This window comes from Ctenopharyngodon idella, chromosome 4 (genome assembly GCF_019924925.1).
Source record: "Ctenopharyngodon idella isolate HZGC_01 chromosome 4, HZGC01, whole genome shotgun sequence".
Taxonomy (NCBI): Eukaryota; Metazoa; Chordata; class Actinopteri; order Cypriniformes; family Xenocyprididae; genus Ctenopharyngodon; species Ctenopharyngodon idella.
The window spans coordinates 20,832,688-20,857,443 of NC_067223.1; the positions used below are offsets into that span (position 1 = coordinate 20,832,688).

A 24,756-nucleotide genomic window follows, 5' to 3' on the forward strand; every position below is an offset into this window, starting at 1 on the left:
AACTTTATGAAACTATAATAAAATTAGAGCTCAGCCTCAAGTCACATGCTTTTCAAAAATTTACGGACCTACATACACTGTAAAAAATGATGTGTTGGATTTACTTAAAATACATATGCACTATTTTTGCATCACACTTTTTAAGTAAATCCAACTTGAAGCAAATTTATGTAAAACTAACAAGAAATCCTTTGTTATAGGTACTTAAATATATTTGTTTACTCAACATTCTTTACTTAAAAACACAAGTTGAATTTACCAAGTAATAGCAAGTTGTGTTAACTTAACATTTAAGCTAATTTACATTAAAAAAAAGACAGTCAATTGAGTTGAACAAACTTAAAATTAATTAATTGTAGACCTTACTGTACTGCTCTAGAACATTCAATGTCTTAAAATAAGTACAAAATATACAATAAACACAAAACAGCATTTTACCTAATTTTTGGACAGCATTTCAACAAAAGGTTTTCACACAATTAGTACAATTAGTAAAATCAGTACAAAAATAAAGCATTTTAGGTTTTCTGACAGAGATTGCAATACTATTCTGGAAACAGCAACTTAAATAGTCTAAAACCAAAAATCATGACTGTAGTACTTCTGAAAAAAGTGACAATTTGACCAAAAGAAAGTTACAGTCTCTAAAGGATCGTCCATGAAGCCACCTTTGTGATAATCCTCAGTGTGTGTGCTGTTTCAGTTCCTTTAGGTCACCATGGCTATCCTAAAGAAAAGCATAGCAAATGTGTATTTACTTACAACATTACGTGGTAGTTTCAGATTGTTTTACAGTGGGAAAAATATAATGTATTTATATAACACAAAATGAGATAGAATGTTTTGAAATAACAAGAAATCACCTTTATATTTAATAAATAAAATAAATGTTAGTTTATCGTTTTATTTCGGTTTTATTTTATTTTACTCTAAACAACTGTCACGGGTGGTTGCAGGCAAACAGACGAAGATGAAGAAGAAGGTGCCAACACAAAGCTTTAATAACAATAATCCAAATGACAGGCGAACAGGATGCAACACACTTAACTTAGGGGCTGTTTACACAAAACCGTTTTCAACAAAAAATGGAAAACTTTTTTAGCTGTTATGGCCGTTCATTTACACAACAGCATTTTGGTGGCCTGAAAACACAAACTTTTGAAAATGGGTTTCAAAAGTTTTTGAAAACGATACAATTGTCATCTCCGTATAAACTGCAAAAACAAGAATCTGTGAAAACAGTGATAGCACGCACATGCGTATTACGTGTTTAGTCTATCCTACCTTACTTTTCAACGCAAAGGTAAGGTGTTTTCTGCAAGTGCTCTGTAATAGAATGCGTATGTGCAGGCGATTAGTTTCTTTTCAAAGTGACATTGCCAACTACTTGTCTGGCATACATAATACAGTTTTTTTTTTTTTTTTTTTTTTGCCATTTTTGCAAACCCGTGTGAATGGGGATAGTTTTATTAACACTGTCATCTGTAGAAAGAAAAAACTTTACGTTTTTAGTACATCGTTGTCGTGTAAATATACCCTTAAACGCGACCGAACAAACACTGAGTGAACAAGAGCAACTTAAATATGTAATGGTGATGAACTAAATGATGAATTGTCCATGGTAACAGATGAGTGGTGAGAAACTAAGACAAAGGAGATGTGACGGATGAAAACAAACTAAAAAGTTTGTGAAAACTGAACATAACTGTGGCAACAACAGGCTAGTAGGACTGTAAAATGTATTAATGTGATTTATGCTAATTTGCAAATAGGTTGTTTTGCTATTAAATGTGCGTAGGATAATACAAATATATGGAAAATTAGGGGAAAAAAGTATATAACAGTTACTGTATAGGGCTTATGTCTCTCTTAGTTCATGAAGCTCTCTCCTAACAAGCTGATGATCTGAATCAGGGGTGTTAAATAAGGGAGGCATGCAAAAATGTGCAGAGCAGGGGGTCCCCAAGACCAGGTTTAAATACAACTGCCTTATGTATAGCATTCAATGTATTCCAGACACTCACCTGATAATGCCTGATGAGATTATCAGCATTGTCAGAGATGTACACCATTAAACACTGAATCAACTTCTCGGTGTATTTCCGCAGACAGCATTGGACTGAAAAGTACAAGTACATGAAACAAAAAAGTTGATTTTCATGTTCCTTACACAAGCTTTTATACTGTATCTTAACTGACTGAGAAAAAAAATATGATGCCTTTAAAAGCAGACAAATCACCCAAAATGCAGAAAATATGCCAGGTTCACCTTTTATTTTGGCAAAGCCAATTTGTCAAAAACAATTAATAGTCAAGTGTGAAATTAACAAAATTGTATACCTCCAAAAACAGGATGCACCATATCCTTCTATTGTTGCACCACAAATGTTCGCACTGGAGAGACAGATAGAGAAAAACAACAGTATCAAACAACATAAAAAATGCTTTTTCAATTTTTATTATGTATTATTTTTGGAGCTGTGTGAAAACTCAATGCATTAATGCATATGCATTAGTGCAAACTCGATACTTTTACCTTAAGCAGTCTTCGTGAATACAAACACTGCATAAGCACTCAATACGTTCGATGGAAGCATGCACATTTATAAATATATATAATGTTATATAATCGCGTGCAAACCGGTTTCCTGAATCACATGCAAAACTTGAGATAGAAATAGTTGCAAAGTATTCATAAGTAACATGTTTCTGATTGTTGAATAATTCATATCAATTAAAAATACAAGTTTAACAAATCCCCAGTGACTACAAATGCAATAAACGAGTGGACATTAAACGACACACTTATATTTTATTTCGTTAATATAAAGCGAAGCTTTAGCTTACCTCCTTTCACCATCGTCACCACACTGCGCTTCAGAAAACGTTGCGTTGTGCTTCCAGTTTACGAATACACCCCACTAACACAATAAATGAGTGTTAATGAATGTTAAAAAAGTCAAAATCTAATGTTTTACTTTGTTAATATAAAGCTAAGCTTTAGCTTACCTCTTATCTCCATCTTCACCACATCGAACTTCAGAAAATGTTGTGTTGCACTTCCGGTTAAGGAATACACCCCACTAACACAATAAACGTGTTTATGAATGTTTAAATAGTCAAACTCTAATATTTTATTTAGTTTTCTTTAAAGACAGCTTACCTGACAGAGTACTCGCTGTCTTCACCACATCACGCTTCAAAATGGCTCCAGCTTCGCTCATTGGCTGGATAGAATATTTGCATATCACGCAGCTCACAAATACGTAAAATTTTATGTTAGGTTTACTTAATTTTAACCAAGTTTTAATGCTGGTTGATGTTACTTTTAATTACCTTTTAATTTACATTTTTGTGTTGCATACACTAGAAAATGTTAAGTAGAGCTTGAAATGTTATGAATATATATATTTTTGAGTTTATTCTATTTATCTTGATAATTAATAGATGTTGAGCCAACGAATCACTTTTTACAGTGTAGACACCCCTTTGTTCGGTGCCCCACACACAAAACGATTTAGATTTTTTGATTTTTAATTGGTGCTAATATGACTACCAGTCGAATTCACTAAACCAGCTGTTCACTAAATCTGATCAGATTTCAATCGGATATGCACAAAAATATAAATAAAAAAAAATCCTTTGACTTCTGGAGGCACTTCTGGAGACTCAGTATGTGAGCACATTCCCTTCTTTTACAGACCTTTGTACACAGTTAAATGCATAATTTTAATAATAGAAAAACTTGACTATATTATACTTATTTAATTTTTATTCTGAATAATAAAAATATTCCACACTGTACAGTTTTGGGCATTTATTTAATAAACATTTTAACTTAATTCACTGAACTCATGTTAAGGTCCTCTTTCTTTCACTTAACTCTGTAAATTACTCAAATAAAATGTTTGAATTACAAAATCATAGAATAGCTTTTTCCAGCATTCCTGTCATACTTTTAGACTTTAGGCTTTATGACAAATGCCACTTTGATGCATAATGAAACATTCTTTGTCAGAGGCAGGTGCATAACAGTATGTAATTGATTTAAGTTGCATGTAACTTGACACTAAACAAAGAATGTTTTTTGTTCAGCCAAATTTTCTCCACCTATATAAAAGCTCACACACATTACCTCGTATTTGTGTCCATGGTGAAGTGACTATAAACTGAGTTAAGTTAGACACACATACCTGGACCAGAATGAAGGTTTTAGTTGTCCACATTTGGCTTCTCTTACTGCTCCTGTGCCTAAGAAACAGGATCCTGGCTGCAGGTAAGACAGACAACGCTCCTAAACTAACTTAATATGTATACATGCTCTGTGACAAACTACAGGGAACAAAAATAAATAAATAAAAACACAACATAACAAGTGGTGCATTATTTTCTATCTACAACCAAAGTAAAACCTCAGTGTCTGTAAAGAGCAACTGTGATTACTATTATTTATTTATTTATTTTTGCCATTGACACACAATAGTAGCAATAATCTTTCTCAAAGGTGTCTGGGTAGGATGACCACCTGGCTATTGATCTGTTGCAGGACAGTAGATGTGATTTTGCGGGACACGTGTGAGACAGATAAATTATGTTATGTAAATATTGATGTACATTCGTTGGCAAACTTGGCATAGGCTATGCGCCTATTAATGTTTCTGCTGGTGGTGCCCACACTATAATGTTGCGCTTCTGACAACATTAAATCCTGGAGAGAAGACGATTCTAGATTCACGAGTGCACATAAAGGAGGACAAAGTTTGAGCAAGCACATGTAATATTTGAGTGAGAGAGCGCGCGTCCAGTTTTGCTCGAGAAGGGAATCCGCCTGTGAGCGGAGAGATTCCTGCTCGTGCATTTGATGCACTCTCGACATTTTTCATTATACTAACACCATAGAAACCGCCTTAAATGAACTATTATCGTGAGTAGAAAGTCATGTCTGAAAGTTGCAATCAAGTTTTTTTATTGGTTAAAATGGAAAATATCTTGCGTTTTTCCATAGGTGCTCGACTTTTTCCGAGCATCCACGGCATCGGCGCATATTCGTTTGAAATATTTGCCATGAGAATGGATGATTACAAGCTTTAAATCATCAATTTGGGCAGCTTTGAGCAGCTCTTGAGGTTCTTATCCAGTATGTAAGATGAAATCCTTGCTGGTGTAGCTGTGTTTACCGACTTTTACCAACCGATGAGCCCCGCACTTATTCCTTTGCGCTGTCCACTCAGTTGTTATCAGCGGGAAAACCTCTCTCTATGATTGCGTTGGTTGGTTATTTTCACAGCTAGAAAATGATGGCTGCACAAATAGATTTTTCAATGCCAGTCACAGTTTTTATTAAATTTCTTGTTGTGATTTTGTAATTTCAGGTATGAAAAAATAATAATAATACAGACATAACTGAAATGCGGGACACTACATGCATCTTGCGGGACAAAGCTCCCAGTTTCGGGACTGTCCCACAAAATGCGGGACGGGTGGTCACCCTATGTCTGGGGTCTGGGGATTTTTGGGGCCCTGGAGAAGTTTTGACATGCCCTAGCATTTGTGCTTTTTTCAGTTGCTTACAGACACATTAATGGCTAAAGTCTCTTTACACTGTATTCAGCACGAACTGAACAACATGTATGTACATGTTTGAATTTTTGAGAGAGTAACATTTGTGTGGTTACTGAAAAAAACAAAAAATTTACATCACTGAAATAAGGCCACAAAACGCATAGTAAATATGTGTCCACAAGACTTTTGAGAACTCAGTTTAGTAGCCTAGAGATTTTGCTTTAAAATGATAAGAAAATAATCCTGACTACTTATTCACATAAAACAATATATTGATTTACATTTTGTAAGACACTTTTTGTTTAGAAAGACAATATGCGTGGAGGCGTGAATAATCCTGAATAATGCTGTAATTCACATCTAAAGATGCAAAGACCTGCATAATGAGCCACATAATGAACCTCTTTCATAATGAACCTCTTTCATTCAGGTATGTGAGTATCTAGGGGCATATCTAGAGGGGTGGCACCGGCACCTGGAATATGACTGCCCCACCCCAGCGTTCTGACGTAGAACCTGGAAGTGCTGCAATGTAAATAGCGGAGCAGAATGACAAGGGAGAGATTTGTTGAATAAAGTTATTTTATTTAATTTTTTTTTTGCACAAAAAAAGTATTCTCGTCGCTTCATAAAATTAAGGTTGAACCACTGTAGTCACGTGGACTATTTTAATGATGTCTTTAATACCTTTCTGGAGTTCTCAGTCCCAAAGACAGAATTTCATCAGTGACAGGTGCAAAAGCAAACATTTGTCATAGTATATGGGTTGCATCAGTGCATTGAGTGGATGTGTTTGAATGCCTGTCTGTAGTCCAGATTGGTCTACTATCGAAACTGTTTGTCCCATCATGAAAGGAGAATAAGACAATGATGACCACAGACTGTTCAGCAACTGTTTTATATCAGGTGAGACTGATATAAACACAACTCTTTGACATGTCCTCTGTGTCAGCCTCTTGGGTTTAATGTCTTTCAGGTCAGTGTTCAGTGCCCACAGCGCTCTGCTGTCCTGGAAGTTTGGGATGTAACCGTGGTGGGTGTTACTGTGACGAGATCTGCATGACTTCTGGTGACTGCTGTCCTGACTACTATCAGACATGCAATCAATGTAAGACTAAAATTTAATATTCTCAACACAAAACATCCATCCAGGAAGTCTTAATAAATTAAAAAAAAAACCTGTTAAAAATCACAACACTTTAATGTCACAGAAGCTAATTCTACATAATTTTCCTCATCCCTACCATCACCAGCGAATTCACAACCTTCCTTACCATCCTCACCATCTCCACCAACATCGACCTCACCAGACTCACCAATTTTGGGACCATCTTCATCATCCTCGTCAGCTTCAAAATCCTCCGCACCAACAACATCATCCTCACCATCGCCAACCCCTCCAACATCTTCATCATCAGGTGACTGATTTAACCATTTCAAAAATGTATTTCATTGGCTGTATCCCACATTGTACGTTACCCTGTTACTGCATGGTTTTTACTTGAGATAACTAGGGCCGTTGATTTAACATGTTAATTTGGTGCAAATCAATTATGGAAAAAATAATGTGATAAAATTATTAACACATTTAACACACCCATCCCCGGCCCAGACCTGTATGTCATCTTACATTGCATGCAGTTGTTGACGAACATGATGCAGGACGACGACTGACTGCGTGATGAAGCCTATTAGAATGTAGTTATATGCCCCTAAAATTCAAGATATGAGGGCAAAATTGCCCATGTATAAGTTTTTGACTACTATTTATATCATATGATATGCAGTAGTTCAGTAATATCACACAAGCAAGAGTGCAGTTTTTTCAGAATACCTGCACGATTACAAATGTGATATTGATTTTATACAACAGTCAAAGTCCCTTTAAGACAAGTCATTTCACTCGGCGGCCATCTTTGAAACGCCTCTCGGGCATCCTGGGCATCATGCAGCTCCTATCTCTTTGAATGGGGAATCATCAAATTCTCCAAAGCTGTTTGCCAAGCTTTCGATTAAATTTCATATTTGAAATCACCAATGAAATCTGACAACAACTGTCTCATACATTTTTTTTCCAAACGCTCAAATCATGACAAAAAAACAGTATTTAGGCTGGATCAAACTAAAGCGCATGCGCAGACCTAAATGCGCGTCTCTTGTGCCTCATTTCGGAGGCGCGGGTCTGACTGTTTCTATAGAAACCGGTGCTTCTAACGGCCGCTGCAGTGACGCGATGACTTTACAGGTCGGCGATTGGCTCTTATTTTGAAGGCGGGACTTATTCCGCCATATTGAGCGTTACACTTTCTCCAATTCAAAACAATACGAGTGACACGTCTTGTGTTATTCTATAGTCTTTGCAACAGTTCAATAAAGAAGTTAATACTGTTACGTTTTAGACAGTATTTTTTTTCCCAACAAAAATATTTCCAAACTTGAAAATGAGTAAATCATGGGGGTAATTTTCATTTTAAAGTTAAATAATCCTTTAATGGCAGTCTAATAGTAAAACAGAGCAAACAGTTACAAAATAAACAGGGGGTGCTCAAGAAATGTAGCCTATATTTTTTGCATGTTTCTGTGATGGGTAGGTTTAGGGGTTGGGTAAAGGGTTGGGTTAGGCGATAGAAAATATCATTATCCTGATATAAATTCAGTGGAAGTCTATACAATGTCCTCAGTAATATAGTGAAACAAACATGTGGTCTTGGTAAAGCCTACATTATGGGGATGGCAAAACCAGAAATCTTTGACCTTGTGGGGACGTTTTTTGGTCTTCATAAGGAAAAAAGCTTATAAATCAAACAGAATGTTTTTTTTTTTTTTTTTTAAATGTAATAATGCAGAAAGCTTTCTGTGAGGGTTGTGCTTAGGGGTAATTTTAGGGTTAGGAGATAGAATATTTTATTTATCCTTTATTTTACCAGGAATAATCCCATTGATATGTAAATCTCTTCTACCAGGGGAGTCCTGTATACATATACAGTTTATACAGTATAAATATCAGGCTATGTAAAATCCCCATAACAACATGGAAACCCAGTGTGTGTGTGTGTGTGTGTGTGTTGAAAATTGAGGGGGATTTTTGTATTAAAAATTTAAATAGTATTGTAATGATGGGTCAACAGTGTGTGGATCCATTAGCAGCTTTATTAAACACAGCAGCAGTACAGACAAGGGCAGAGCAATACCGTAGTCAGGGACAGGCAGGGGTCGAGGCTGGCAGCAGGGATCAGAGACGGGTCACAGGCAGAGATCAAGACAGGCGGCAAACAATCACAGTCCAGAGGACAGGCAAAGTTCAGGGCAGGCGGCAGAGGTTCACAGATAATAAACAGTCCGGATAATAACAAGATATCAGTCCACAGAAATAACGCTCGGAAATGACTACCGTAGCAAATCAAGACTTCGCGAAGATGTGGTGTGTGTGCGTGTCTTAAATAGTGTGTGCGTGATGTGGTGCAGGTGAAAGTGCGATCAGTCCCAGGAATGAGGGCCTATGGGAAATGGAGTCCGAATGGCAGGGAGTCAATATTCCGGAGATGGCTCCCTCCGGCGGTCCGGAGGATGAGCCGTGGGAGCCATATTCACGACAAGTATTTTAAGGAACACAAACTTTAAAATTCTACTATCTATTATTTTGAAAGTCTATTATTGTGGTATAAATTTAAATACAACAAGGAGAGGTATTTGTGGGGAAAAATAAATAAACAAAAACAATTAACAAAAATGAACAAATCAATTAATTAAGGTAATAAATTCCAAAGCTGTGAAGTTGACCTGAAATCTGTCAAAAGATGTTTCTTTTTCTTTATGCTGTATATTTGGATCAACAAGTATTGATTTTCCCATGTCTTGATAATTTTAGGATCTGTACACAACTCTTTGACATGTCCTCTGTGTCAGCCTCTTGGGTTTAATGTCTTTCAGGTCAGTGTTCAGTGCCCACAGCGCTCTGCTGTCCTGGAAGTTTGGGATGTAACCGTGGTGGGTGTTACTGTGACGAGATCTGCATGACTGCTGGTGACTGCTGTCCTGACTACTATCAGACATGCAATCAATGTAAGACTAAAATGTAATATTCTCAACACAAAACATCCATCCAGGAAGTCTTAATAAATTTTAAAAAAAAAACTGTTAAAAATCACAACACTTTAATGTCACAGAAGCTAATTCTACATAATTTTCCTCATCCCTACCATCACCAGCGAATTCACAACCTTCCATACCATCCTCACCATCTCCACCAACATCGACCTCACCAGACTCACCAATTTTGGGACCATCTTCATCATCCTCGTCAGCTTCAAAATCCTCCGCACCAACAACATCATCCTCACCATCGCCAACCCCTCCAACATCTTCATCATCAGGTGACTGATTTAACCATTTCAAAAATGTATTTCATTGGCTGTATCCCACATTGTACATGTTACCCTGTTACTGCATGGTTTTTACTTGAGATAACTAGGGCCGTTGATTTAACATGTTAATTTGGTGCAAATCAATTATGAAAAAAAAAAATAATGTGATAAAATTATTAACACATTTAACACACCCATCCCCGGCCCAGACCTGTATGTCATCTTACATTGCATGCAGTTGCTGACGAACATGATGCAGGACGACGACTGACTGCGTGATGAAGCCTATTAGAATGTAGTTATATGCCCCTAAAATTCAAGATATGAGGGCAAAATTGCCCATGTATAAGTTTTTGACTACTATTTATATCATATGATATGCAGTAGTTCAGTAATATCACACAAGCAAGAGTGCAGTTTTTTCAGAATATCTGCACGATTACAAATGTGACATTGATTTTATACAACAGTTCAATACTGTTACGTTTTAGACACAGTATTTTTTTTTTGCCAACAAAAATATTTCCAAACTTGAAAATGAGTAAATCATGGGGTAATTTTCATTTTAAAGTTAAATAATCCTTTAATGGCAGTCTAATAGTAAAACAGAGCAAACAGTTACAAAATAAACAGGGGGTGCTCAAGAAATGTACATAATTAACATAAACCTAAACAAATTTAAATACCTACTTCATATAAATATTTAGTGTTACATTTTAATTATTAAAATTATGGCTCTTACAATGAATATTCAATATTACTTGATTTTATTTTAAGGCTTTACTTAACTCCAATTCTATTTCTAGAAAAGTTTTTTTTTGTAAAATGCAATGAAACCAAGAATCTATGATTTGTTAATTCTCTTTATTTTAACCAACAAAAGTACAAAGAAAAGATTTCCAATGTTTTCGCTGACCAACTTAATTATACTTTGTAAATATAAACCAATTTTGATTTTGATGGCTACAACACACTCAGGCAAAATAAAGGTGAAAATGTTATTGTACAAGAAAAACTGTTTTGAAACAGTCCACAATAAGCAGGTGAATTGGTAAAAGGTGAGGGTATCGTGTTTGGATATAAAAGGAGCGTCCACCAAAGGCTTAGTCTTTGCAAGCGCAGATGGGTCATTGCTCACATTTCATGAGAGAATTGTCAAACAATTCAAAAATCACATTTCTCAAATCAAGATTGCAAAGAACTTGGGTCATTCACCATCTACCATACATAATATTGTGAAAAGATTCAGGGAATTCAGAGAAATCTCAGTCTGTGTAGGGCCAGGCAGAAAACCTCTGTTGAATGTGCATGACCTTTGAGTCCTCAGATGGCACTGCATGAGAAACCATCATGCTAATGTGGTAAATACAGCCACATGGACTCAGCAGTACTTTGGAAAACTGTTGTCACTTAACAGTCTGACGCTGCATCAAGAAATCCAACTTGAATCTCTGTTACACAAGGAGAAAGTACACATCTGTTCAATGCAGAGATTCTCTGGGTCCGAGCTCATCTCAGATGGTCTAAAAGACAGTGGAAATGTGTGCTGTGGTCAGATGAGTCCACGTTACAGCTGGACATCAGTCTCATAGATGAAAGAGACCATCCAAAATTTCATCAGTGACAGGTGCAAAAAGAAAACATCTGTCATGGTATATGGGTTGCATCAGTGCAAGGTACCATTGACATGGAGGTGTATATTGAGATTGAACACAGATATATACTGCCATCAAGATGACATCTTTCCTGGGAAGCAAGACAATGCCAGGCCTCATTCTGCATGTTCTGGTTTCGTAGACACTTTACACCATAAAGTGGATGTGTTTGTCTGCCTGCCTGCAGTCCAGATTGGTCTCCTTTTTGAAAATGTTTGTCCCAAGGATAAAAACTGCAAAACAGCAACAATTAGTATCCTCGATTCCCAAATGATTAAAAAGTAAAATTAAAAAATGTGATGTGACAGTGGTAAACGTGCCTCTGTCCCAACTTTTTTTAGAGTGTGTTGCAGCCATCCAAATCAAAATTTGTTTATATTTACAAAATACGCATAAGTTGGTCAGCGAAAATCTTTTCTTTGTACTTTTGTCAGTTAAATAAAAGTTAAGGAGAATTAGCAAATCACAAATTCTTGTTTTTTTTTTTGTTTTTTTTTGCATTTTACAAAATGTGCTAACTGTGTGTGTTTGTGTGTGTGTGTGTGTACAGGTTTGATTATACTTGTGAGGGCCAAATGTCCTCACTTAGTAAAATATGACAACCAACTAGTGAGGACATGGCCAAACCATGTTTTTATTTAAATATATATTTTTTGCATGTTTCTGTGATGGGTAGGTTTAGGGGTTGGGTAAAGGGTTGGGTTAGGCGATAGAAAATATCATTATCCTGATATAAATTCAGTGGAAGTCTATACAATGTCCTCAGTAATATAGTGAAACAAACATGTGGTCTTGGTAAAGCCTACATTATGGGGATAACAAAACCAGAAATCTTTGACCTTGTGGGGACATTTTTTGGTCTTCATAAGGAAAAAAGCTTATAAATCAAACAGAATGTTTTTTTTTTTTTTTTTAAATGTAATAATGCAGAAAGCTTTCTGTGAGGGTTTTGCTTAGGGGTAAGTTTAGGGTTAGGAGATAGAATATTTTATTTATCCTTTATTTTACCAGGAATAATCCCATTGATATGTAAATCTCTTCTACCAGGGAGTGCTGTATACATATACAGGTTATACAGTATAAATATCAGGCTATGTAAAATCCCCATAAAACATGGAAACCCAATGTGTGTGTGTGTGTGTGTTGAAAATTGAGGGTGTTTTTTGTATTAAAAATTTAAATAGTATTTTAAGGAACACAAACTTTAAAATTCTACTATCTATTATTTTGAAAGTCTATTATTGTGGTATAAATTTAAATACAACAAGGAGAGGTATTTGTGGGGAAAAATAAATAGAACAAAAACAATTAACAAAAATGAACAAATCAATTAATTAAGGTAATAAATTCCAAAGCTGTGAAGTTGACCTGAAATCTGTCAAAAGATGTTTCTTTTTCTTTATGCTGTATATTTGGATCAACAAGTATTGATTTTCCCATGTCTTGATAATTTTAGGATCTGTACACAACTCTTTGACATGTCCTCTGTGTCAGCCTCTTGGGTTTAATGTCTTTCAGGTCAGTGTTCAGTGCCCACAGCGCTCTGCTGTCCTGGAAGTTTGGGATGTAACCGTGGTGGGTGTTACTGTGACGAGATCTGCATGACTGCTGGTGACTGCTGTCCTGACTACTATCAGACATGCAATCAATGTAAGACTAAAATGTAATATTCTCAACACAAAACATCCATCCAGGAAGTCTTAATAAATTAAAAAAAAAAAAAAAAACTGTTAAAAATCACAACACTTTAATGTCACAGAAGCTAATTCTACATAATTTTCCTCATCCCTACCATCACCAGCGAATTCACAACCTTCCTTACCATCCTCACCATCTCCACCAACATTGACCTCACCAGACTCACCAATTTTGGGACCATCTTCATCATCCTCGTCACCTTCACAATCCTCCGCACCAACAACATCATCCTCACCATCGCCAACCCCTCCAACATCTTCATCATCAGGTGACTGATTTAACCATTTCAAAAATGTATTTCATTGGCTGTATCTAGGGCTGTTGATTTAACGTGTTAATTTGGTGCAAATCAATTATGGGGGGACATTTTTTTTTAAACTATTAACACATTTAACACACCCTGCTGCATTGCATGCAGTCGCTGATGAACATGATGCAGGACGACAACTGATGAAGTCTATTACAATATAGTTATATGCCCCTAAAATTCAAGATATGTTTTATTAACAAAGTTCAGGAGGAGCAACGTTCAAATGATCTACCCAATCAGTATAAGAGGAGGCCTATAAATATGTAGCTGACTGACCAATGTTGCTCGATTGTTTTTCTGCATCCCTCCACCACCCCATCTCCTCACACTTGCCTGGTTACTATCCTAACCAAAGATACGGGGGGAGTACTCTGGGTTCGGGCCAAATACCAAATCTCCTCGGACAACACGCCAAATACGCATTCTTTTACTCTATCTGAATATTTGTAAGTGTGAACTCGTGAAATGAGCGCAAAATTGCCCCAGGAGGGGTTTTTGTCTTACATTTATATCATATGATATAGTTCAGCAATATCACACAAGCTGTTTTCCGAATATCTGCACAATTACAAATGTGATATTGATTTTATACAACAGTTAAAGGTGCAGTAGGATATCCCAGTTCCGGCTGACCTAATTTATGCAGCGTAACAATCCTTTAACGTATTTGAAAATATAAATTGATAATGTGTTACGTGTATTCCAGGTTAAAGAGATGTATTTTTTGTCAAGATTTACTGACAGAGTGTGTCTGCTTCCCGAACAACGCTAGGAAGATTGTTCCAGAGTTTAGGTGCTAAATAGGAAAAGGATCTACTCCCTTGATTGATTTTTTTTTTTTAGATCTTGGTTGATTTTGATATTCTAGGTATTATCAACTGGCCAGAATACTGAGATCGCAATAGTCGTGAAGGACTATAATGCGTTAACAGCTCGCTCAAGTACTGGGGAGCTAAACCATTTAGTGCTTTAAAAGTAATTAGCAAGATTTTAAAATTTATACAGTGTTTAATATTGAGCCAATGCAGTGTTGACATAACCGGGCTAATGTGGTCATACTTCCTGCTTCTAGTAAGAACTCTAGCTACTGTAGCTTGTTTATTAAGCGTGCAGGGCAACCACCCAGTAGAACATTACAGTAATCTAGCCTTGAGGTCATGATTGCATGAACTAACTGTTCTGCATTTGTCATTGAGAGCATATGCCATAGTTTAGATATATCAAAGAGCACACCCAGGTTCCTAGCTGACGACGAAGACTTAACAGAGCAGCCATCAAGTGTTAGATTCTAGGTTATTTCGTGCAGAGGTTTTTGGTCAAATAATTAGAATCTCTGTTTTTTTCTGAATTTAGTAGGAAATTACTTGTCATCTAATTTTTTATATCAGCTATGCATTTCGTTAATTTTGTGAATTGGTAAGTTTCGTCAGGGCGCAAAGAAATATAGAGCTGAGCATCATCAGCGTAACAGTGAAAACTAACGCCATGCTGCCTAATGATATCTCTCAAGGGTAGCATGTACAAAGTGAACAGCAACGGGCCTAGTACTGAGCCTTGTGGTACTCCACACTGAACTTGTGATCATTATGACATCTCTTCGTTTACTGCTACAAACTGTTAATGAAGCAGGACCAAACTGTTTTCAATGTGTAAATACAACGGTAATAGCATCAGCCATTCTGATGTACTGATATATTTTAACACGTATGGATAGGTCAAGATCCAAATCACTGCATGCTTCCATGTCTTTTTGTGCAATGGTTTTCTTCTTGTCTGTTTTAGTTTGTGATAACTGCACTGAAAATGAGGCTTGCCAGGAGAGAGGTGGCGTCTATGGCTGTGGTTGCTTGCAAGGACAAAGACCAAATCCTGAAATCTTTGGTTAGTGCTCTCACACTTGTTGTTCTTGTATCTGTATTTGTATCAGTATTGTCAATACTGGCCATAATGTTGATTTGTTGACTTTATTAAAAGAATATTAAACATATTTATATTAAAATAATTAATCAGATATATACCTTAGATAATATTTTTTAATCGATTTACAGCACTATTATGCATGTTTGATATTTAACTATTGTTTATTGAATAAAAAAAATACATTTGTTGTTTTTCATCAGAATGTCACCCAATTTTCTCCATTTGATTTTAATGGTTTGTATAGAGAAACTCAGGGTTAATTGTAAGGTGTGGTCAGTTGTAACACAATCAGTTTAAATTAAATATTGAAACCACTGTCATACATAGTCTCTTGAGGAAATCTGATCACTGTAAAAATGTACTGATTTACAGGGCAAAAACAGGTAAAATTCTTACATCTGTGGTTTAAAGTTGAATTTGAGATCGCATTTTTTAAAAGCTGCCAGTCAGCGCTAGAATTTTTGATCATTTTCACAAAACTGTCATGGCCCCCTGAATATTTTTTTGTATGAATATCTGAACATACGATATATCGAAAGAACAGAGACTGCTTAAAAAAAATATATATATATATATATCTTCATGTATTCACTTGAATGTGGGCAAGTTTCATGAAAAAGATACATTGTTACAGTGAAAACATGGATTGCCAGAAATTTCCGTCAATGATGGGGAAAGAGTTAATAGATGTTAAATCACAAAACATGGGTCTCCAATCCTCTGTTCAGTCTCTCAGATTGTTTAAAGGATTGTTAACTGCTAGTGATAACCCAACACTGATTTTCACAATAAAATTGCCACCTAAATCTTAATGTGATCTCAAATTAAATTTTAAACCACACATATAGATATATGTATCTTTGAAATCCTCTATCTGCTCAGATGCTGTGGAGTCTTGTGCCAGCAGCACTGGCTCCATATCTCTCTCCCGATGCCAGCTCTTTGAATCTGGTTTTTATCCTGAGACGCTGCACCTAAATGACCCAAGCTGCAAAGGAACTCTTGAGAATGGCAGACTTCTGTTTTATTTTGACAATGAAGGCCACATATGTGGTACCACTCTGACGGTAATGATCTTTTCATTTCTATTTCATCACTAAAACTACTAATGAGATGCCTATCCATGCATATGTGTAATGTGTAACTGACATTTGTTCACCTCCTCATAGAGCAACAGTACTCACTTCATCTACCAAAACTCCATTCAGTCTAACCCGAGGAACACTGAACAGAGCATCATTTCAAGAGATATATGGATGAACATGACATTTTCTTGTGCGTACCCTCTGATCCAGACCCTATCTATGCCCATGGGTTTCCGAGCCGAAGGCGGGTAAGGGTACTCAGTGTCTTCTGAATAACAATGTGTAGTATTCAGACAATCTATAATTTTTTTAGGTAACATTTTACATTAAGGTTCCATGTTAACATTAATTAACTACATTACTTAACATGAGCTAACAATGATAATTACTTCTAAAGCATTTATTAATCTTAGTTAATGTTAATTTTTACTAATACATTATTAAAATCAAAAGTTGTTAAAGTTATGTAATGGACCTGAATTAATATGAAATAAGAATGAACAGCTGTAATTTTATGAACTAACGTTAAAGATTAATAAATTATGTAACAAATGTATTGCTCATTGTGGGTTGATGATTTAGGACTTTACAGAGAATTTCCACCTAATGCAAAATGGGTTAAAAGTGTTGATAAGGTTACAGTGAAAGTAGGTTTACATTCCTACTAAGGCTCAGGGCTAAAAAAAATTGAAAGGCTGGTGGTTTGAATCTCATAAGGCTATCACCATTACAATTTCCTTAAGTCATGGCTGCTGATATTTTTTTGTTTTTGCCTACAGTGTGATAAGTAATGAACTTCCTGCTGGCCAGGGCACATACCAAATCCGCATGATGCCCTACCATGATGCACAGTTTACTAGCCCATACTTGGAGGAGCAAGTGCAAGTGAACCAGCAGATGTATGTGGCTGTTGAGGTGGAAGGAGTGGATAGAAATCAAATCGCAACAGTTCTGGACAACTGCTGGGCCACACCAGTTAATGATCCTGAATATCATGTTCGCTGGAATCTCATTAGTAGAGAGTGAGTGACTTGATGGTTTAAATAGTTCTATGATTACAATCTCAGAAAGTGAATACAATGTATAAAAATAGTCCATCATTAATAGGTAACTATGCATGAAGTAATGCATTAAAGGTATGGGGGTATGACGGTCGAGGAGACAGAACGAGCAAGAGGGAGATATGAAGAAAAACAGAAAGAGAGATATAGAAAGAGAGATGAGACACAATACAAAAGAGCCCAAAAGAATATCACTGGAATGAAGGTTTATGACTGGGCAAGCGCTTTAGGACCCACGTTTATATTAGAAAATCTTTCCAGCGCTGGAGAGAGCTAAGTGGGAAGGCCTGAAAACAGACGCGGAGGCTGCTTTGATTCCTTCATGTGAGTAAAACTGGGTTTGAGTGTCATTGATTATCTGGAGCTGCTGTGCTGTTGGTGACTAACAACGAACACTTGTTTGTATTTACTCTTGTGTACTGTATAGGGCTGTAACGATTCCTCGATTAAATTCGAATATTTCAATTTGCCCGCGTCGAGTAACTGGTAAAATACCGGAAGTGGCGCTTTCCACGAACGAGAATCCATGAAACGCATTATTATCTGGCGCGATTACTTGAGGATAATCGAGAATAATCGAACGATTACTCGATTACCAAAATAATCGTTAGCTACAGCCCTAGTACTGTACTTTGATTTTTTGTGTTTTCTTGTCGTTCGTTCATCAACTGCACTTCATTTTTCGTGAAGCATTTTGTTGCGCGTCAGCTGTGATAAACAGACATCCACTTCATCTCACAGATAGTGAGAGTTCTGCAGTTAAACCACTGCGCACTGACGGCCGCAAGAGAATGAGGTGCTTAGTGTCATTGTCAGTGCACTAGCCTCGCATGCCAGCAGCGATCGGGCCGGGGTTCGAGACTGACTCGGAGCAGGGTGGTTTGGACTGGAGGGTGAGTTTTGGAGGCGGAGCAATGAAGAGAGGGGTGGGTTTGTTTGGGTTGACTTCAAATATCAACAACGTCCAACAGCGTTTTTGAAAAATGGCTTACCCCACCTTTAAAAATTAGTACTACATTAACACTGTAATTACTACTTTTAACTAATATGGAAAGAAGATGAACTAATCAAGTAATAGTGAATTTAGGGCTAAAATAGTTCCTTATTAGGTAATCATTAATCACTGATTGAGATTAGCCTCCTTAGACTATTAACTACCCCTGACCAATTATAAAGAATTACCAATTAATTACTATTGACAACGTGAGCAATTATCTATTTTTTAGTCTGAATATGGTTATAAAATGCATCTTCAGAAAAAGTTGTGCCTCATATCTATTTAAGGAAATGTATTCATGTTACATACCATAAAAAACAACCATTGCTTTAAAAAAAAAAAAAAAAAAAAAATGGTCGTACAGTCACCTAGGTCACACTTGAACTAGTCTCAGCCTCAGACGTCATGCCCACGGACCGTTGGCTGAATGTCTGAGGCATATGGCACACTTATCTGTAAACACTTAAGGAGTTTGAAGTCATCATCTGGTTGGTTGAATTCTACAGGATGTTCGGGAGACGCGTGTCACGTTCTTTAATGGTCCGCCTGGAAACAAATGCCATGACGCCAAACCCCCTCGTGGAAGAAGAACGCCGTCATGTCTAGTCATGTTGAGAATGAGCACTTACCAGGATTACCTATCAATGATGGTCCATTATTCTAAAGTGTTGCCGCCAAGTTCGCCTATGCCTAGAAACAGCCCTGTTGACAAAGTACATCATAAACAAGACATTCAAATTTTGTCATGCTCTAATTTTCCTTTTATTAACTTCCTTTCTAAAACTTTCCTCACTTCCTAGATGTCCAAACCCTGAAGATACCACAGTGGAAGTTCTTCAGAATGGTATTGATACAACGAGCCATTTCTCCTTCAGGATGTTCACCTTCTCAGGAATTTCTGACCACGTCTTCCTGCACTGTGAGGTTCATCTTTGCCTTGTACAGAACGGCCGATGTGCACTGGTAAGTTTAGACAGTAAATCTTAACTACAATGCTGCATTACTGACAATAGCCTTCAAGCAAATTGTGAACTTTTTACGACAGGTCTTTCTAAAAGAAAACAAACTCAACAGCTTTTGCATTGTAGAAAGCATGAACCCCGTCATGAAATTTAATTTTTCTTGTCTGTCATTTTCAGTCATGCAACCATGGATATAGAAGTAGAAGGCACAGATCTTTGGACTTCCTCCACTCTGCAGCAATCTCCATGGGTCTGAAAGCTCAGTAAACCTGATAAATGAAAGATCCTACAAATTTAATCAAAATACTCTGTTAAAAAAAGAAATATAAATGTTTTAAAGAACTTCCTTGTCTTTAAACATCTAGATTTCAAAGAGAAATATTGCAGATATTTTAAATAAACATATCACTTATGAAAATTAACTAGTTGGTGAAAAAGGATTTTGGAGGAACTACATTTAACCCAGAGAAAACAAATTAATTCTTTTAAAAATAACTCTGTATACATGTTTTGCTTTATAGTTATAGATGAAGTGTTATTCAAAACAGTATATACAAAACTATATTGTTGGGTGTATATGGGTTAAATTTGGGTGGATATTTACTATAAATGGAATTAAATGAAATAATTAGCTGTCTCTCTTTCTCTTTGTTCAAGGAGTAATCTTGGAACACATTATACCAAACTAACCTTTAATAAAACTCTTAGCAATGAAGAAAAAACTTTGTGACTTTTTTTTTAGTTTTAGTTTCATGTGTTTTGACTGAATTAAATATTTAAGTGCTACTTACAGAGTACATAACATTGCAGGGAATGAACATGTCACTCTCTTAAAATGTAACTGGTAGTTCTGACAGAGTAAGAACAATAGTATTTACTGTACTTGTGTGCTCATTAAAAATAAGTTACACCCATCCAGAGATAAATATGAGCTGTTCCACTCAATGTAGTATAAATGTGTCGGCAAGGCAGGCAAGACACGACAGGACAAGACACCCAAACAGGGAAACATCCACAACTGACACACACAATTACATACACACACGTACACACACCACCTCCCTGTAGAAATCTATGAAGTCTACACAATAAAGACAACAATTACATGTTCCCAAAAGCTAAAGAATAAAAATATGATTTAAAATGTAGATTTAAAAATGTCCAATGAAGGAGCAGACCTCACATGATAGGGGAGACCATTCCGAAGCCTGGCCCTAGCCACAGAAAAGGCCCGATCACTCTTTGATTTGTAGCGACACCGTGACGCAGTTAAGAGCAAGTGATTAGAAGGTCTAAGTGCCCTAGCAGGACAGTATGACACAAGAAGATCATTTCTTGAAAGAGGATTCTTCAACTTTGCAATAGATCTTAAATGAAAAAAGTTTCCTCTAATATCAGCGCTAATTTGTTTATCAAAAAATAGTGAAGAGTCAAAGATCACTCCAAGGTTTTTGATTTGTTTGCGTACATTGGTTGAGAGAGGACCTAACTGGGCTTCAAGATCAGGGGAGTAATTTGCAGGACAACCTAAAATTAAAACCTCTGTTTTATCCTCATTTAGCTGCAATAATTTGTCATCCACCTCTTGATCCACATCAAATGAATCAGTGGTGTCAAGCTTTACTGGAAGGTAAAACTGAGAATTGTTTGCATAACATTGATATGAAATGTTGTATTTCTGAAAAATGTGGGCCAAGGGAAGCATATAAATGGAAAACAATAAAGGTCCCAAAATGGATCCCTGGGGCACACCACACAAAACAGGTGCAGATGATGAGGAAAAATTCCCTAAATTTACAGAAAAAGTCCTATTCTTAAGGAAAGAAGCAAACCATTGTAATACATTGTCTTTGACACCTACCATACATTATAGTCATTCAAGAAAAATGATATGGTCAATAGTATCAAAACCAGCACTATACAAGAACCTGAATCCAGAGCAAGCAATCCTCAAGTGAGCTGACTCAGTTTATTAAATTATTTTAACCATTTTAATTTAAGTACTCCATTCAGACAAACAAAATCAATTGTATTAAATCCCCAATTAATGTAATATCTTTTACAGTTATGCACTTCAACCAAATAAAGTTGAAATTTGATTTTATTTATTGCCCCAATATTCTGTGGAGAAATTGAGATGGAATAAATAGATATTTCTGATAGTTAGATCTCTCTGCAATCAAACAATTCATTTTGATCTACAAATTTGTAATGAGTTTAAAATATTCTAAAGTTCTTTACAATCTTTTGTAATATAAAAAAACAAGAATTTTGACTTTATCCTTGACTGAGAATATCAGTGCTTTGAAGATTATTGAACTGAGAGCAGTTCACACTTGCTTACATTTAGATATAAGCCAGAAGCTCTTGAAAAACGGTATGGCATTGATAACTTTTGGAATCTCTGATTCATCCCATAAATCAACAATATGTTTTTCTGTGTATATTTCTATTAGTTTTAGCATGCAGACAGGACTTTTATTTTGGTGTGGTAGTGTGACGTCTAAAAACTGCGTCGCGCTCCTGATGCATCTGATGTGATTCGATTGAAGAAAGGTTTGTGTTTTATTCATTTAAAGTGTTTAAATTAATGCAACCATTTTAGACAGTTTATAGACAACTGTGAAATGGTTATTACTATTATTATTGCTGTTGAATGTAGCACTGTAATGTATATAATAACACGAATGAACGTTGTTTTTGTAAGTAAAGCTTTTTCACACATGAGTAACTGAAAAAGGTTCGTCTCATTTCGCAATGTCAATTGAACCAAATGTAAACAAACACACATGTGAAACTAATATAACAAACTAGCTGCTGATGTTTATCTGTGTAATGTATTAAATGTAACAGAATATTATAAAATACACAGTTTGTATAATTTGTGTTCTATTTGTAATTCTAATTTCGAGTGTTTTTAATCTAATCAGATAATTTAAGTTCATTAACTCTGACTCTCTTCCCAGTGTGCTGAACTACTGAACTAGAGCTGATTGAGACACACCCAGAGATTTAGTGTGGATTTATTTTTCTTTCTGTTAATTATTCTCATCTTAAACAGGAAAAACACAAAGAAAAACTCTCGATGAAGCGACTGAGATCCACGTGACACACTATTATAAAGATGGCTTTTATTAAGGAGAAGAATGAAGACATGAGGATTGAAGAAACATTCAGTGTGAAACAAGAAGAAACTGAGGAACAAACAGGTCGGTTTCATTCTCAAAGCTGAACTCAGTCATTTGATTCTTATTAAAATGTCCAGCTCTACAGAAATGAGTGATACTTTTGAATAATATCATATGATATTATTCTTAATTAAAGTGGTTTTATTTATTCGGGTCACTTCATGTGGTCATTTCACAGTGAGCGCTTTAGCGTTTTTTTACCGGCCGCTGATATTTGAAGAATGTTTAACTTTGGGTAAAACGCAACACTCATCACTGTCACTTTTTACCCAGCCATCCAATCACAGTGGACAAAAATTACACTGACCATTTGGCACATCCTGCTTGTACAACAGATGACAAGGAGCATAATAACAGAATAAAATTTAAAACAAGAGCCAGGTCAAATACTTTACATTGTATTGACATTTTTATATATTCGCTAAAACCTAGCGTAAGCTCATTCAGAAATACTGGTTCGTTTGCAGAAACCGTTAAACGCCACTTACCTTTGTCAGCAAAAGCCTCTAAGTTCACAGAAGAACCAATTGGTAGACTCAAATCATGTGATTTCAAGATGAATGATGGTGTGCGTATGATCCGGCATTCAATTGCAGATCTGGAAGTTTTTATCATGTTTTGTCCATCGTTATAGTGCCAATGACAGGATTTTGCGAGTAGCAAGTAAACACAACAGTGTTCCTTTTGCTGCTATAAAACTGACAGAAATGGACGTTTTACTATGTCTTGTTGTCCAAAGAGTTAGACTTGGAGTTTTTTGCACAAAAAAATGGGCTGTTTTTCAGCAAAAGACAGTAAAATTGGTTAAATACCAATTAATTGACTAAAGTGACATTTTTGAAGATGAGGCATTTCAATAACTGACTAATAACCTTTTCATTACCATTAAAATGAAATTACTGAATCTAAACATAGGAGCTTGGTAAAATGTGCTCGTTTAAAAGAACGCCATGTTTTTAGAATGCCATGTCATTTGTGAGATGCTGCAAAAGACGCAAGACTCCAGCACAATGGTTTTTGTCTGTCTAGCGTGTTTACATAGAATGCATTTTTCCATTCCAGTGTGCTCCTTTTCCATTGTTTTTCTGTGTGAACGGACCCTTAGAGGTTTTTGCAATGTAACTCTTCAAATATCTAGCCCCACACTCTTACCTCGGCAAAGGTAAGACCTGCTTGCTTTGCAGTGTTGTGTAAAATGTACACTGCTGTTTTTCTGTAGAACTCTTGCCGCAATTGAACTGTGTTGTCCAAAGTTTACGACTACATTGTAGTTGGTCACCAGGTTTGCACACATCTCAGGAGGGATTTTGGTCCACTCCTCTTTACAGATCCTCTCTAAATCCTTAATGTTTCTTGGCTGCCGCTTGGCAACTCAAAGTTTCAGCTCCCTCCACAGATTTTAGATAGGATTAAGGTCTGGAGACTGGCTAGGCCACTCCATGACCTTAATGTGCTTCTTCTTGAGCCACTCATTTGTTGCCTTGGCGGAATGTTTTGGGTCATTGTCATGCTGGAACACCCATCCACGACCCATCTTCAGTGTTCTGCCTGAGGGAAGGAGGTTCTCGTCCAAGATTTTTATAGTACATAGCCCTGTTCATTGGCCCCTCAATGGGGTGAAGTCGTCCTGTACCCTTAGCAGAGAAACAGCCCCAAAGCATAATGTTTCCACCTCCATGCTTGACTGTAGGGATGGTGTTCTTGGGGTCATAGTCAGCATTTCTCTCCCTCCAAACACGGCGAGTTGAGTTGATGCCAAAGAGCTAAATTTTGGTCTCATCTGACCACAGCGCTTTCTCCCAAGCCTTCTTTGAATCATTTAGATGTTCATTGGCAAATTTCAGATGGGCCTGTACATGTGCCTTTTTGAGCATGGCGACCATGCGGGCACTGCAGGATTTCAATCCATGGTGGTGTAGTGTTACCAATGGTTTTCTTGGTGACTGTGGTCCCA

General features: G+C 36.4%; 2 protein-coding genes and 1 long non-coding RNA gene across 8 annotated transcripts in view; 2 read left to right on the forward strand and 1 right to left on the reverse strand.

The window, feature by feature from the left end:
• The window catches only part of LOC127511450 (oocyte zinc finger protein XlCOF6-like), an 832,024-nt gene that overhangs the window by 801,445 nt on the left and 5,823 nt on the right, over positions 1 to 24,756 (forward strand). Inside the window, exon 6 of the mRNA XM_051892262.1 lies at positions 22,739 to 22,823. Coding sequence (XP_051748222.1) covers positions 22,739 to 22,823 — 85 coding nt within the window. The remainder of the gene's footprint in view (positions 1 to 22,738; positions 22,824 to 24,756) is intronic.
• On the reverse strand, positions 363 to 3,476 carry LOC127510723 (uncharacterized). Of its 2 annotated transcripts, XR_007929723.1 has the most exons (6): positions 3,164 to 3,476; positions 3,010 to 3,083; positions 2,848 to 2,921; positions 2,341 to 2,394; positions 2,025 to 2,119; positions 363 to 727 (listed from the first exon to the last, which is right to left on the reverse strand). It is a non-coding gene; the product is annotated as an uncharacterized LOC127510723 (long non-coding RNA). The 2 variants fall into 2 exon arrangements; XR_007929724.1 differs by having other exon boundaries at positions 3,010 to 3,476.
• LOC127510606 (uromodulin-like) lies at positions 6,351 to 20,327 on the forward strand. 5 transcript variants are annotated; one of them, XM_051890387.1, is made up of 13 exons: positions 6,351 to 6,468; positions 6,515 to 6,670; positions 6,816 to 6,980; positions 9,493 to 9,624; positions 9,771 to 9,935; positions 13,100 to 13,231; positions 13,383 to 13,547; positions 15,372 to 15,470; positions 16,392 to 16,576; positions 16,679 to 16,842; positions 17,374 to 17,616; positions 19,453 to 19,615; positions 19,792 to 20,327. In XM_051890387.1, the coding sequence occupies exons 2-13, from the start codon at positions 6,622 to 6,624 to the stop codon at positions 19,879 to 19,881; spliced, it is 1,752 nt and encodes a 583-aa protein (XP_051746347.1). In that variant the 5' UTR covers positions 6,351 to 6,468; positions 6,515 to 6,621; the 3' UTR covers positions 19,882 to 20,327. The 5 variants fall into 5 exon arrangements, with proteins under 5 accessions (XP_051746347.1, XP_051746350.1, XP_051746349.1 ...); XM_051890390.1 differs by lacking the exons at positions 13,100 to 13,231; positions 13,383 to 13,547; XM_051890389.1 differs by lacking the exons at positions 9,771 to 9,935; positions 13,100 to 13,231.